Source organism: Pongo abelii, chromosome 6 (genome assembly GCF_028885655.2).
Source record: "Pongo abelii isolate AG06213 chromosome 6, NHGRI_mPonAbe1-v2.0_pri, whole genome shotgun sequence".
Taxonomy (NCBI): Eukaryota; Metazoa; Chordata; class Mammalia; order Primates; family Hominidae; genus Pongo; species Pongo abelii.
In genome coordinates this window covers 114,724,778-114,740,501 of record NC_071991.2, presented here as the reverse complement: position 1 = coordinate 114,740,501, position 15,724 = coordinate 114,724,778, and the positions used below count along the sequence as shown (strand labels likewise).

Below are 15,724 nucleotides of genomic sequence, written 5' to 3'. Positions count from 1 at the left end.
TCAGCCCTTGGGCGGTCTATGGGACTGGGCGCCCTGGAGCAGGGGGCGGTGCTCGTCGGGGAGGCTTGGGCCACGCAGCAGCCCACTGTGCGGGGGGTTGCGGGGGAGGCTCAGGCATGGCAGGCTGCAAGTCCCAAGCCCTGCCTTGCGGGGAGGCAGCTAAGGCCCGGCAAGAAATCGAGCACAGCAGCTGCTGGGCCAGGTGCTAAGCCCCTCACTGCTTGGGGCTTGCGGTCCGGCTGGCAGCTCCGAGTGCAGGGCCTGCCAAGCCCACGCCCACCTGGAACTCCCGCTGGCCCACAAGCGCAGGCACAGCCCCGGTTCCCGCCCACGCCTCTCGCTCCACAGCTCCCCGCAAGCTGAGGGAGCCGGTTCTGGCCTTGGCCAACCCAGAAAGGGGCTCCCACAGTGCAGTAGAGGGCTGAAGGGCTCCTCATGGGCAGCCAGAGTGGGTGCCAAGGCCAAGGAGGCCCCCGAGAGCGAGCGAGGGCTGTGAGGGCTGCCAGCATGCTGTCACTTCTCAAAATGAATTCAAAATTTACACAGATTTGCTTTGAGTGTTTTTGCTGTTGTTGTTTATTTATTTACTTATTTATTTATTTAGAGATAGAGTCTCTCTCTGGCACCCAGGCTAGAATGCAGTGGCACAATCACAGCTCACGGCAGCCTTGACCTCCCAGGCTCAAGCAATTCTCCCACCTCAGCCTCCTTAGTAAATGGTAGCATACAGGCACACACCACCATGCCCAGCTAATTTTTTAATTTTTTTGTAGATACGGTGTCTCACTGTGTTGCCTAGGCTGGTCTTAACCCCTGGGCTCAAGCAATCCTCCCCCCTCAGTCTCCTAAAATTCTGGGATTACAGGCATGAACCACCATGCCTAGCCTTTAATTTCAATCCAAATAAAAGCCTTCTACTTTCAGTTTTTTAATCTCTTAACATTTATTATAAAATCTATTAAAAACTCTTATCTTTATATTTAAATATATTTTATATGTAATATGAAATAATAAAATATCAACAGTGATTCTAATTGTTTAATTTCAATTCAAATAAAAGCCTTCTACTTTGAGCTTTTGAATCTCTTAACATTTATTAAAAATCTATTAAAAACTCTTCTTACATTTGTATTTAAATATATTTTATATGTAATATGAAATAATAAAATATCAGTAGTGGTTCTAATTGTTGATTTTTCAGAAGCTAAGAATTATATGAATCTATACCATTATATACTTTAAAATCACAAATATATGTAATATATACATATATACATATATGTGTATATATACATATTTATATGTGTGTGCATATATATGTATACATCCCCAAACTATCTTAATTTAACTTTAAATCCAGTAATACTTTACAATAGAACATTCTTACCTCTGCCAGAAAAATTACTAAGCACCAAATTAGCACAAAAATTAAGCTCTTGTGGACAGTAATATATCGAAGGTATGTGTTCCATGTAGTCACTGCTGGTATGCTCTCCATATCATCAAAAAAGCACTCCTGCATAAAAGAATTATGGCTATTAGAATAAGACAGTACAGTTTCATGCCACCATTGTGGTTTTATTTTTAATATATGAAAATAAAAGAATAGTATTACTTGAATCTAAGTGTATTTTAACAAATATAAATCATTATAAATGCCATGTATCATGTCATTCTATAGCCAGAATAATGTCTACTGGAGCAACACAGCTTTATTAAAAATGAGAAACACCGTAATTTTTCAAAATTCTAAAAATGTATCACTGATTATATAACTGTATTATTATTGGACAATTTTATCATTAAAGGCTTAACAGTGGCATACCTTTTATCAAATGAATGATACCATCTAAATGAAGTTTCCCAGAACTCTCTTTGATTTAACCTGTTTCTTCAGGGGTCCATGGACAAGTACAGTTCAGTATACTTCTAGCTATAAAGGTCTTCCAATAGACTGAAAGCCCATTTGTGTTTGAACATTTTTTAGTAACTTAGGACTCTCTCTCTTTCCAGCTGTGATTTAAATTACATAATTCTCATCCTAGGCATAGTCCTCTAGACATCTTTGTCTTTTGGCATAGAGATACATTTCAAAAATTTGAAAAAGAGAGATTCCAGATAGTCCAAAGGAAAAAGATAGTTTTGTTTCTCACAAAATCAACAAAACTCATGGGAAAGCGCTATGAATCACAAAGAAGGGCTCCTATGGAATTGGGATATAGTGCACTGGTTAGGAGTATGCATTTTTTGAGTCAGACAGATCTGGATTTGAACCCAATCTCCACCATTAACATCCTAGGAGCCGCTTGAATTCAAGCATGTTGCTGAACTTCTCTGAACTTTAGTTTCCTTATCTGCAAATGTGAAAAATTTTAAATACCTTTCAGGGTAGTTGTGGGGACTAAATATATGCCACCTAGCACTAGATGCAATCCATAAATAGAAACTATTATTAGTCAAGGATATCATTCTTTACAACTAAATTTTTAGGCTCAGGATTGAGAAACTCATTTAGATTGATATTAAACTATATGGATGGGCTGGGCGCAGTGGCTCAGGCTGGATGTGGTGGCTCACGCCTGTAATCCTAGAACTTTGGGAGGCTGAGGTGGGCGGATCACAAGGTCAGGAGTTCAAGACCAGCCTGGCCAACATGATTAAACCCCTTCTCTACTAAAAATACAAAAATCAGCTCGGCGTGGTGGCGCAAGCCTGTAATCTCAGCTACTCAGGAGGCTGAGGCAGGAGATTAGCTTGAACCCAGGAGGCAGAGGTTGCAGTGAGCCAAGGTTGCACCATTTCACTCCAGCCTGGGTGACAGAGCGAGACTCCATCTCAAACAAACAAACAAACACACACACAAAAAAACACTATATAGATGAATTATCATTTAGGAAACCTTCATAAAGTATAGAAATACTAAAATTACACACTTTAGGGATCTATTTTATTCTCTCATTTTACAAAGAAGGAAACTTCTGCCTATAGATGTTAATGGCTTGTGTCTTGTCAAAGGTCACATTATTCACAAATGATCTATACTATTAAACATATCAATTCATTACAACCCTGCCCATGGCTCATTTCATCCAAGGCATTAAGTTTTCTACTAAAACAACAAAAACTCTCCTTTTTATATTATTTCCTGTTTTAAAAATAAAATGCTTTTATTCTTAAAACCTAATATAACAAACTTTCTGTCTGAAGATTGGCACTAGTACATGTTAAGCTTCATATACATTCTCTAAAGAAATCTTTTCAGAAACCCAATGTATAAAGCAAGCTCACAAAATTAAAAAAAGCCCACACTAGCTAAATTCAGGCAAGACTGATATACAAACCAGAATGTGAGTTAGTCCTATCAAGAGGCTAAATGTTTATATACCTTATGTATGCTACTTCCATACAGATTATTTTGCGAGCTATAAATAATGAAAGCTACTATTTATTTATACAGTTATTTATACTGCACCTCTTCTCACAGAGGGTTCAAGATGGTAATAAAGCAGATGCTTTCTAACTTATAGTTACAGTTATCACTGACTTAGTAAAGGACCGAAAACTAAATCCTTTCCCATTTTATGGGAAGAGATATGTCCATTGCAAAAAGAAATCATTTGTTATTTTACATTTTAAAGTTGCTTGCATAATTAATGAACTTCATACTTTCTGAGTTTTAAGATATACCTTATCCTAATCCTATGATTTGAGTAAATTTTGTTACATTCTACATATTGCATTCTACTCAATTGCACTCTGTGGGGTGAAATACCCCCAAGCGATGTATACCTACCTTTAAGTCTTCTTCATTAATTTCTTCACTTATTTCCAAGCCAGTTTCTTGAGATAACCTTCTTGAATATATATCCAATTCAGTCAAGTTTGCCTGAGGGGCCAGTGACACTTTTCGTGTGGATGCTGTTGTCTTTCGGTGAATGTTCTGACCTTGGTTAACTGACTGTGTCATCAGGTTCAGAACAGACTGCCTCCTTCGTGCCTGAAGCATGGGGCCAGTGCTGATCACGCTGATGCGAGGCAGTATCGCCTCTCCCTGCTCAGAATCTGGAACTAAGGACACCCTTCTCTCGAAAGGCTCATCAGAATCCTCTTCGATGCCATTCATTTGTAAGGGAGTCTTTTGTACAATGGAAAATTTTCGTATAGAGTTGATTGGATTGAGAATAGAATTCTTCCTTTTTTCCCCAAACTCTCCAGTCTGTTTAAAAGGTTGTTTTTTTGTTTCTGTCCAGGAGACAGGAGCATCTCCTTCTAATGAGAAACGGCGTAAAGTCTCAGTTAGGATTGAATTTCTTCTTTCTGCACTAAATTGGTCGAAAGAATCACATCCCATGAGTTTTGAGCTAAAGTCTGGCCGTAGATTTTGGAGTTCTGAAAATGTCCCATAAAAATAGCTGCTACCTTCATGTAAAATTAATATTTTGTCAGCTTTCTTTAAATGTTCCATTTTAGAAGTGACCAAAATCCTAGTTTTGTTAGCCATCAGTTTACAGACACAGCTTTAAGATATAAAAAGATATAAATATCAATTTTATAAATACTTTATTGCAATATGTCTTGCATTTTAGCATTTTGTTAATGTTTTATTGCATATAATCTCTATCATATAATTTTATTATATTTTAAATGATTCTGTAAGAACTCTGTAGTAATTAAATTGGTACCCTGTGAATTCTGATAGCATGAAATAACATGCTACATTGAAAAGTTGCATGTTAACAGACCGAGAATGAAATTAAATTTCCTATATTAAGTAGATATTTGACTTTGAGCAAATCATTTATCCTCTGGGTCTCTCAGTTTATTTATCTAGAAAATGAGGAAATTATTAGATGATCTTTAAGGTCCCTAGAGATTTGTACTTCATTTCTTTTAAATGTCAGAGCTTTGTTGCTCTTTAAATTTTCTATTAATTTCTTTTTTACATTTTAGGTTGACCACCAATTTATTTCTCAAGTGTTTACATTAAGACTAATCTGTTTCACTAAAAATAAAACAGCAACAATAACAACTGAGAATTCGATAATTAATTTGATTCTCCTCAAATAAAATTTTAATCTATTCTAGAAGTAAATCCTGACTAGAATCATCTAAGAATTATCAGTTTTTTTAGGCATTAAAATGTCATATATCATATAGAAAGATACATTGTTCTAGATTATACTGTAACACACTAACACAATACAAATGTAGTAAAGTTTATATTGATAGAAGTTACTTTTCAAAATCTCAGGGTTGAAAAGATAGTATCTTGGATATTAAATTTAACTAAATTCTAAGAAAGATACTTCTAGGAATAACCCAGCCATTTTATATACATGTAAGTCTTTATTGCTTAAAATCTTTATTTTTAGAAGAATATAATAACTGTTCTCCTAATAAACTACTTGATAGTCCGTTAAATCATTTTGAAACTTTGAAATCAAGCCATATAACTGACTGTCTGTCTGTCTAGGGAATTTCAGGTACACTGGACCCTAATGGGAGTTCCAAGGAAATATAAGTCCTGAGCTCTGTGTGACTGAGGAGGAGATCTCCAAGGAAGTATTGAGGTAGATGAGTAGTCTAAGCATTCACCTATATTAAACCAGTAAAACACTTAGCATATGTATTTTCTAAAGAAGTGTACTATCTATGGAGAAGACAGAATAAAATACTAACACAAAAAGTAAAAAAAACTGTTAAGTATAATAATCAATTAAAGTAATATATATCACAAGGCAATGATACTGCAAAAACTACATAGATAGCAATTGCTATAACAGTATAGGAATGGGAGAAACTGGTTTAGCATGAGGCGGTCAGAAAAGGTTTTAATGGAAGTAATCTTGAATCTTGGCCTGGTAGGGCAGATCAGATTTGAGTTAATACCATGCTACATTCTGCCATACCAACAATGGTGAACATATTTCTCAAGAGGTAAAATGCAATCTATGATGGGATAGTCTTTCTTTCTTGTATTTTAGCATGAGCATTATAAGTAAAGTATTCAAAGAACATACCTTTCAAATATTTCTTTTTCTGTTAAAACATCTAGGTATCCAAAAGGAGAGTCTAATAAATACAAATCAGCATCTTTGTATACTGCTCTAAAAAGAAAATGGAAATTAAATTACATTTCCTCACTATTTCCTGGTCTTTTAGTGCAGATGATTTGCCTTAAACAGTTCACTACATGCATTACAATATGGTCACCACATCGATTCACTGAAATAACACTATTCTCAAAAGTGGTGCAGAAGTAGCACTTTTATACATGTTTTTACTAGGGTAGATTATTTTAAATGAGGAATAAAGGAATAAGTTGCAGAAGATTTTTATCACTTTTCACAACATTCCAAGAACTGCTGAAGTGGTTTTGCTAACTGTAAGTGGCATAAACTAGCAAAAATCACAAGCTGAATTGTACCATAGCATACACTTTAAAATATTGCCTTAAAAAAAACCTTTTAACAATAGTATCTATTTAGAGGCAAGTACCATGCTATGTGCTCAAAATACAATGGCAAAAATTATACAGTTCCTGCCCTCAAAGATGTTGGGTTTTGGTGAGGACACCAAGAAGAAAATAAACTATTTCAAATTGTAAAATGTCAGAGACAGCTAATAAATTACATTACTATGTGAAATTATTTTAAAAATGTTTTTCTAAGTGTTAACCACTATCAACAAATTGAGAGCAGTGCTGCCACAACTGTATAATTGATACTACATTTTGTTCCTTGTAGTTTCAGTCACTATATCATATTCATAAAAGTTCCAAATAAGGAAAGTATGAGTAATTCACAACAAAATGTATATCCATATTATTTTACTATTTAGCTAAAATATGAAACTATAAGCAAGTAAAATCTACATTGCATTGACCTTAGAACAGTAATAAAGATGAAGACACAGTTCCCATATTAATAGAAATGAGATAATTTCTTCATAACATTAAAATTTTTGAGGTGTGATTGTTAGTAACCTTACTTATATCTCAAGTACATAGGATTCTGTGTTTATACATGTAACTGTTTGTACTTCTGTAAAAAAGAAAATTGTATTCAGCACACAATTAAGAAATTTTTAAAGCCAATTTAAACATTTTTTAAAAAACCAATGGCAAAACTTTAAACGTCTAAATCAACCTTTATAGTGTAACTTATTTTTTTTTTTTTTTTTTATTTATTATTATTATTATTATTATTATTATACTTTAGGCTCTATGGTACATGTGCGCAACGTGCAGGTAAGTTACATATGTATACATGTGCCATGCTGGTGCGCTGCACCCACCAACTCGTCATCTAGCATTAGGTATATCTCCCAATGCTATCCCTCCCCCCTCCCCCCACCCCACAACAGTCCCCGAAGTGTGATGTTCCCCTTCCTGTGTCCATGTGTTCTCATTGTTCAATTCCCACCTATGAGTGAGAATATGCGGTGTTTGGTTTTTTGTTCTTGCGATAGTTTACTGAGAATGATGATTTCCAATTTCATCCATGTCCCTACAAATGACGTGAACTCATCATTTTTTATGGCTGCATAGTATTCCATGGTGTATATGTGCCACATTTTCTTAAGGACTATAAATCATGCTGCTATAAAGACACATGCACACGTATGTTTATTGCGGCATTATTCACAATAGCAAAGACTTGGAACCAACCCAAATGTCCAACAATGATAGACTGGATTAAAATAGTGTAACTTATTTTTGAAGACAGTATGCAAGAGCTACATAATGGATCCCATCAAAATGTACACAGTTTCTTCCCCACACTCAGTTCTTAATTCTCTCCCTCACATCTATGACAAGTTTCTTATGAGATTAGAAATAAGAAATTCATCATCCAAAACCACACAACACATTACACATTCTGATCAGAATAAGAATAGACAATTATTTTTAGTTCCTCAAAGTGTGTGCACCTTACAGCAAAACCAAATCTTAAACTGATAACACAAACTCAATTCTATGTTGGATGTCTAGAAGCCATATACTCTATCTTATCTAAATTTGTGGAATGCTTAGAATAAGTCTTACTTTGGCTCACAGATAAAAATAATCAATTTCCATTTATTTAGAAGCCATTATCTTGTCTGTGAATTATCCATATCTATTGATTTATTACCTTACAGTGTATTTCCAAGATCAAAGCATGGTTTAATGTAAAGAATCAAAAGGACTTGGTTCAAATTGTGACTCTACCATTTTCCTGTGTGGCTTTTGGCAAGTTAACATCTAACAGCCTCAATTATCTTATGATCTCTTCTGTAAAGCAGGGAGAACAATTCTTACTTTGCAGAGCTGTAAGGGGATTACATACACACAAAAGTACACACACGACTAGAATACTACCAGGCAACTGCAGGTGCTCAGTGAGGGTTAGTTTTCTGTCTCAGCTTTTGGAAAGCAACAGAAAGTAAGGGAAAGGAGCCAAAACATCAATGAGTCAGTGTGATTTCTTGTTAATGACTTTGGCGACAAAGTGAGATGAATTTTGTTCAGATAAAGCTTGAGAAACATTTGACATCAGAGTCACCAATAATTGTTTAAATTGAAAGTTACAGTTTAACCACAAAGCTCTCTCCTTGACTTACATTATCTATATTTCCATCTCTTTGACAGCTTTAAAATGCTTGGACCAAGAGTGTTTCTACTAAGGGACCTCCTCCCCCAACAATGTTAATGCATTTGTCCTGTTTATTTTAAATATTATAGATTTTAAGCCAAGTGACGACATTTGCCTTCCTATTTTGTTATGAAAATTATGATGAAAAATTTTGAAAATGTATGTTTATCTATACCAAGAAGCCTAAAGCTGGTGTGTACATTGGAGTGGCAGGGTCTATGATGGAACTAACAGATATTTACATCTTCTCTTTCCAGTGTTATGCAGAATCCTAGAGTTTTCCATTTGTAGTAAACTATACTATGAGGCAAACAAATATACAGACACCAAAATATGGGCATGGATTCTGAATAACCATAATCTCTACCAAATCTGGATACTATACCATTATTTATAGTTCTTAAATGTGATTCTTAACTCACTAGCTATAAAACCCCAGGATTTTTTCAATTCCAGAAACAGAATATAAAGCAATAGAGAAATGTCTGTAATTTTTTTACATGAATGACATTTACAGCAAATGCTTGCTAGACCAATAATTAGTTATTCACCTTGCTAAAGAAATTCTTGCTCGTTGACCTCCACTCAGTGTGATTCCGCCTTCTCCAAGAACTATATTGTCTTTCTCTGCAAACTTGGAGATGTCCTATTACCAAAAATAGAAAATTAGAGAGTCACTTTTAGTATGCTCAATCTGAATTTGAAAGGCACATCTTCCTTCTAATGTAATCATATATCACACTATTGCTTTAACCATAGTTGAAATTTTAAACATTGCATCTCCATTATTTCAAATGCAATTTATTTAGTTGGTCAAAAACAACATTGCTGAAATTTTAGTTGTAAATTTTCCTTTAATTTTTAAAATGTCATGAATGATCATTAAATAATAATTATAAAATACCAAAAAGTAAAATATGTATATATTTATGGGTATATAAATATGTGTAGATCATCCATAGGTCCATTTTACAAATTCAAATGTTATCAACATACTAAAATGCACTTTTCTCCAATTTAAGTTCACTCTTTTCAAAAGAAATCTCCCAAAATGAACAAACCTCCTAACAAAAGAAACTAAAAGAACACTATTCACACCCCTGCAGGATCTAAGTATCTTCATTGGGCTTCTATGGGTCCAAGGCAATTCCTTTCCATATTTCTTTCACCTATCCTCCCAACTAAAACAGCTTCCTTCCTCATCCATCCTCAGCACCTCATTCTCACGACCTCTCTCCATTCATTCTGCCCCTCCTGTCATCCTTTCTCCCAGGTAATGAACATTTCTGTGGCAACAATCATTCTAGGCATTGTAAAAGAAGACTGGAATTTATGCGAAATAGTCCTTGACTCCTAGGCATTGTGTGTCTAATTTAGAAGGTAAGTCATAATCCTGGAGAAAGCTAAATACTATCCCAAAGATTTAACTAACCATTTTAAAATAGTTTATAAAACAGTTCACAATTAATTGGCAAATTAATTTTGTACATAACAGAAGTATGCAATAGATAGAATACCCTAGAGGCTTTCAAACAGATGGGATTTGGTCTGAGACTTGAAGAATATGAAGAGTTAGATAGGTAGTAAACTCTCATTAGCCTTAAAAAAAAAAAAAAAAAAAAAAAAGGCTCTCTCCCTTTTCTCCTCCCATCCTTGTACATTTGTTTCCACCTCTTCCTTCCTCCCCTCTACTAAAACCTCTCTTCCATATGCTTCTTCCTTCTTCTTTCACAATCCAGAAATAATCCAATATTATCTATATCTAAAGTGTCAAAATGGTTACTTCTGTTATTCATTTGTTTCATTTATCTACCATATGGACATAAATAGGACTTCACATGCAAAACTCCAAATGCACAAAGTAAATAGATTAATAAGTAGTCATTTATATTAAGAACCATTTGGTGGTTCCTGTTGGCTGGAATCATGCTAGCTGCTGCCCTCAAGGAACTGTTGCTATCAACATTTCTGATCTAGAGTAACAAAAGCCCTGTGAAAAAAATGCTGACATGTTGGAGGAGATGTAGCAGGACTCAGTGGGCTCAGCTACTTAGGCGCTGGAGAAGTAAAATATAGAGAGGTCATTAATACCCATAAGCACTGCTTATGAGAAGGACCTTCAGTGGTTATGAGACATGTAAAACATAGCTCTTTATTTCCTTCTACCTGGCCTAAATGAGCATGCTTTTGTTCAACTCATGAACTGGACCACATACCTAGGATTCCATCCAAATAACAAGAATTGCAGTAGATTTCACTCATAATTTAAAAGTTAGACTTCACACCTAATTTGGAAGGTAATAAGGTAATTTAGAGGTGTTCATGCAAGTGCTCCTTTAGCGAGGCTGAAGATTTCAGTTTTATAGCAATTACAAGACAGCTCATGTGTGGTATTTCTTCTCTCCTGCCTCTCATTTTTCCTTTTTCAAATCGTATTCTCTTTTTAAAAACTAAATCTGGTTAGGCATAGTGGCTCACTTATAATCTCAGCACTTCAGGATGCTGGGTGGGAGAAATGCTTGAGATTGGAAGTTTGAGACCAGCCTGGGCAACATAGCAAGACCCATCTCTGCACAATTTTTTTTCTTTTAAATTAGCTGGGCATGGTAGCATGCACCTGTAGCCCCAGCTACCCAGGTGGGTGAGGCAGGAGGATTGCTTGAACCCAGGAATTTGAGGCTACAGCAAGCTATGATCACACCACTGCACTGCAGCCTGGATGACAGAGCAAGACTCAATATCTAAAAAAAACAAAGCAAAACAAACAAACACACAAACAAAAAACACTTAAATCTTTTGGAGAAAAAAAGAGAATGAAGAGAATGGTTTCCTTTTGCCTTGTATGAATAGATTTACTGTAGGCTTTTGAAAAAGAGGCAAATTTTCTAATACATTATTAAAATGCAGGAGTTTGCTAGAATTATTACAGTTTTCCATCATTTTTTTCAAATTTGAACTCAACATTGTATTAATTAAATTGGTTAAAATTTCAAAATATTTTTAAGTATTAAAAATAAGTAGTTATCTTGACAGTACGACTATAACACAGTTGACTATAGAAAATAGATTACTGATTTAGAGGGTATAGAGTCCTAGCCCAGTGCGGTCAATTAATGAAGATTTATGGAAAGAAGGAAGAGAGACAGGGAAGGGAAGTTAATCAAATATTAAGATAAAAATAAAGAAGTACATAGAAGAAAATAAATAAATGTGTGCAGAGGAGAAAAAGAAAGAAAATTGGAAAGGCAAAAATTGTCAGAAGGAGAAGTAGATATCTATATACTAAAAAGTCAAAAAGATAATAGCGGGAAAAAAGGACAAGAATACTGAAGGGGACAGTAAGAAACAGATAGAAGATAAGGAACTACAGTCTATACTTTAGAAAATGTCCCTGCTGACAACAACCAAGCTGAGAATCAAATCAAGAACTCAATCCCTTTTACAACAGCTGCAAAAAAAAAAAAAAAAAAAAAAAAAAAAAAAAAAAAAAAACTAAAATACATGAAAATATACTTAACCAAGGAGGTTAAAGATCTCTACAAGGAAAACCACAAAATGCTGCTCAAAGAAATCACAGATAACACAAACAAATGGAAACACATCCCATGCTCATGGATGGGCAGAATCAATACTGTGAAAATGACCATACTGCCAAAAGCAATCTACAAATTCAATACAATTCCCATCAAAATATCATCATAATTCTTCACAGAACTAGAAAAAAATCCTAAAATTCATATGGAACTAAAAAAGAGCCCACATAGCTAAAGGAATACTAAGCAAAAAGAACAAATCTGGAGGCATCACATTACCCAACTTCAAATTATACTACAAGGCTATAGTTACTAAAACAGCCTGATACTGGTACACAAATAGGCAAGCAGACCAATGGAACAGAATAGAGACCCCAGAAATAAAGCCAAATACTTAAAGCCAACTGACCTTTGACAAAGCTTACAAAAAAATAAAGTGGGGACAGGATATCCTATTTAATAAATGGTGCTGGGAAAACTGGCAAGCCACATGTAGAAGAATGAAACTAGATCCTCAACACTCACCTTATACAAAAATTAACTCAAGATGAATCAAAGACCTAAATCTAAAACCAGGAAACATAAACATTCTAGAAGATAACATTGGAAAAACTCTTATAGTCATTGGTTTAGGCAAAAAGTTCATGACTAAGATCCCAAAACCAAATATAACAGAAACAGAAATAAATAGATGGGACATAATTAAACTGAAAAGCTTTTGCACAGCAAAATAAATAATTAGCATGGTAAACAGACAACCTACAGAGTGGGAAAGAATATTCATGAACTATGCATCCGATAAAGGACTAGTATCCAGGATCTACAAGGAACTCAAACAAATCAGCAAGAAAAAAAACAAATAATTCCATCAAAAAGTGGGCAAAGGACAGAATAGACAATTCTCAAGATATACAAACAAATAACAAACACAGGAAAAAATGCTCAACATCACTGATTATCAGGGAAATGCAAATTAAAACCACAGTGAGATACTATCTTACTCCTACAAGAATAGCCATAATTAAAAAGTCAAAAAATAATAGATGTTGGCATGGATGTGCTGAAAATGGAACAGTTTTACACTGCTGGTGGGGTTGTAAACTAATACAACCACTGTGGAAAACAGTATGAAGATTCGTTAAAGAACTAAAAGGAGAACTACCATTCGATCTAGCAGTCCCACTGCTGGGTATCTACCCAAAGGAAAAGAAGTCATTATATGGGAAAAAAAATGCACACTCACGTTTACAGCAGTACAATTCATAATTGCGAAAATATGGGTCCAACCTAAATGCCTATCAATCAACAAGTGGATAAAGAAAATGTGGCATATATACACCATGGAATACTATTCAGCCAAAAAACGGAATGAAATAATGGCCTTTGCAGCAACTTGAATGGAGCTGGAGACAATTTATTCTAAATAACTCAGGAATGGAAAACCAAATATCCCATGTTCTCACTTATAAGTGGGAGCTAAGCGATGAGTTTGCAAAGGCATAAGAATTATATAATGTGCTTTGGGGACGATAAAGGAAGGGTGGGGCGGGGGGGATAAAAGACTACATATTGGGTACAGTGTACACTGCTCAGGTGACGGGTATATCAAAATCTCACAAATCACCACTAAAGCACTTATCCATGTAACCAAAAACCACCTGTAGCCCAAAAACTATGAATTACATTTTTTAAAAAGAAAAAGAAAATATCCCTTCTGGATTTAAATGTCCAAAGCCTACAAATGCAATTTTATTACATTAATTTTTAAGACAATAATTAAGAGGCTGTTTCAGTCAAATTTCTATCTTAGGTGTCTGTAACATTTATATTTTAAACAAGTCAAGGAAATAGGAGGAGGGAGAATGAAAATAAAGTATTCCCCTCCTTCTTTCCCATATGAATAAGGTGAAAAAATATTAGAGAAAGAGATCAGAAGAGCTCAAGTGAACTCAGGCTTTGCACGCTCAGATCGAATGGAACATCAAATTCCTCCAAAGACCAGAAACAGCCCTCCTTTTAGTTTCATCATTCTTCAAATCCTAACTTAAAGCTTGTTGAGGAAAAGGAGAAAATGCTTTAAGAAAATGAGGGATTTAGGGAAGGGATTGCTAATAGTTTTTTGGTACCATGTTACTCTGTCCATTTCAATTATAACCACAAGCTACTCTGATTCTTTTTTATTTTAAGAGTAGTGTCATTTTTTATGGCTGACACTACTCTTAAAATAAAAAAGAATCAGAGTAGCTTGTGGTTATAATTGAAATGGACAGAGTAACATGGTACCTATGCAGCCATAAAAAATGATGAGTTCATGTCCTTTGTAGGGACATGGATGAAATTGGAAATCATCATTCTCAGTAAACTATCGCAAGAACAAAAAACCAAACACCGCATATTCTCACTCATAGGTGGGAATTGAACAATGAGAACACATGGACACAGGAAGGGGAACATCACACTTTGGGGACTGTTGTGGGGTGGGGGGAGGGGGGAGGGATAGCATTGGGAGATATACCTAATGCTAGATGACGAGTTGGTGGGTGCAGCGCACCAGCATGGCACATGTATACATATGTAACTTACCTGCACATTGCGCACATGTACCATAAAACCTAAAGTATAATAATAATAATAATAATAATAATAAAAAAGAAAAAAAATTAAAAAAAAAAAAAAGAGTAGTGTCATGTGTCCCAGTGCCTGGTCTTTTCAACACTTTCAGTCAGTAAGCCATGGTATGCATTCCAGGAGGGCCCAGGCCTCCCTGGGGAGGTGGCTGATAAGAGACAGTACTCTCCTCTCCCTTGTCCCAGATTAGAGGGAATGGGATTCCTCAGGGTGAAACCTTCCCCCATACTTGGGAGATCTTCCAGGTTGTGTGTACCCTGGGAAAAAAGCCATAAAGAAATGCATCCAAGTGTCCTTGCTCCTGAGTCACTGCTGAGTTGAAATCTGAATTATGTTTGTAAAATCCATTTTGAGAGCTATCAGATGTCATGTAAACTGTGCTTGTAGTGGTTGCTCAATAAGTAACAAAGCTGGAATATTGAATTGGATAATGTGAGACCCAGAATTTGAACCTTGGTCTGTCTGGCTTATTGTGAAATCTCAGTTACTTAACAGCTCTTTGACTCAATTCCTCTAACAAAAACCTGAGTCAAATAATAGTTTATGTTTCATAAAGAGTGCTAACTATGAAAATTAAGAAAGTGGCATTTATAAAGTAATTCTATAAATATAAAGCAATGAAATAAAATGTAACAATCCAAGTGGAATTTTTTTTAATTCTAAAGTAAAACTTGGCCGGACATGGTGGCTCAAGCCTGTAATACTGGCACTTTGGGAGGTCAAGGCAGGTGAATTGCTTGAGCCCAGGAGTTCAAGACCAGCCTGGGCAACATAGTGAAACCCTGTCTCCACAAAAAATGCAAAATTTAGCCAGGTATGGTGGCACACACCTGTAGTAGTCCTAGCTACTCTGGAGATTGAGAGGTGGGAGGATCACTTGAGCCCAGGAGGTCAAGTCTGCAATGAACCATGGTCACTCCATTGCAC

General features: G+C 35.5%; 1 protein-coding gene across 1 annotated transcript in view; it reads right to left on the bottom strand.

Annotated features, from left to right (window-relative positions):
• Nucleotides 1-15,724, bottom strand: part of CFTR (CF transmembrane conductance regulator) — a 194,461-nt gene that overhangs the window by 71,767 nt on the left and 106,970 nt on the right. Inside the window, 4 exon segments of the mRNA NM_001168545.1 lie at nt 1,388-1,516; nt 3,794-4,517; nt 6,021-6,107; nt 9,188-9,282. Of these exon segments, the coding sequence (NP_001162017.1) occupies nt 1,388-1,516; nt 3,794-4,517; nt 6,021-6,107; nt 9,188-9,282 (1,035 nt within the window).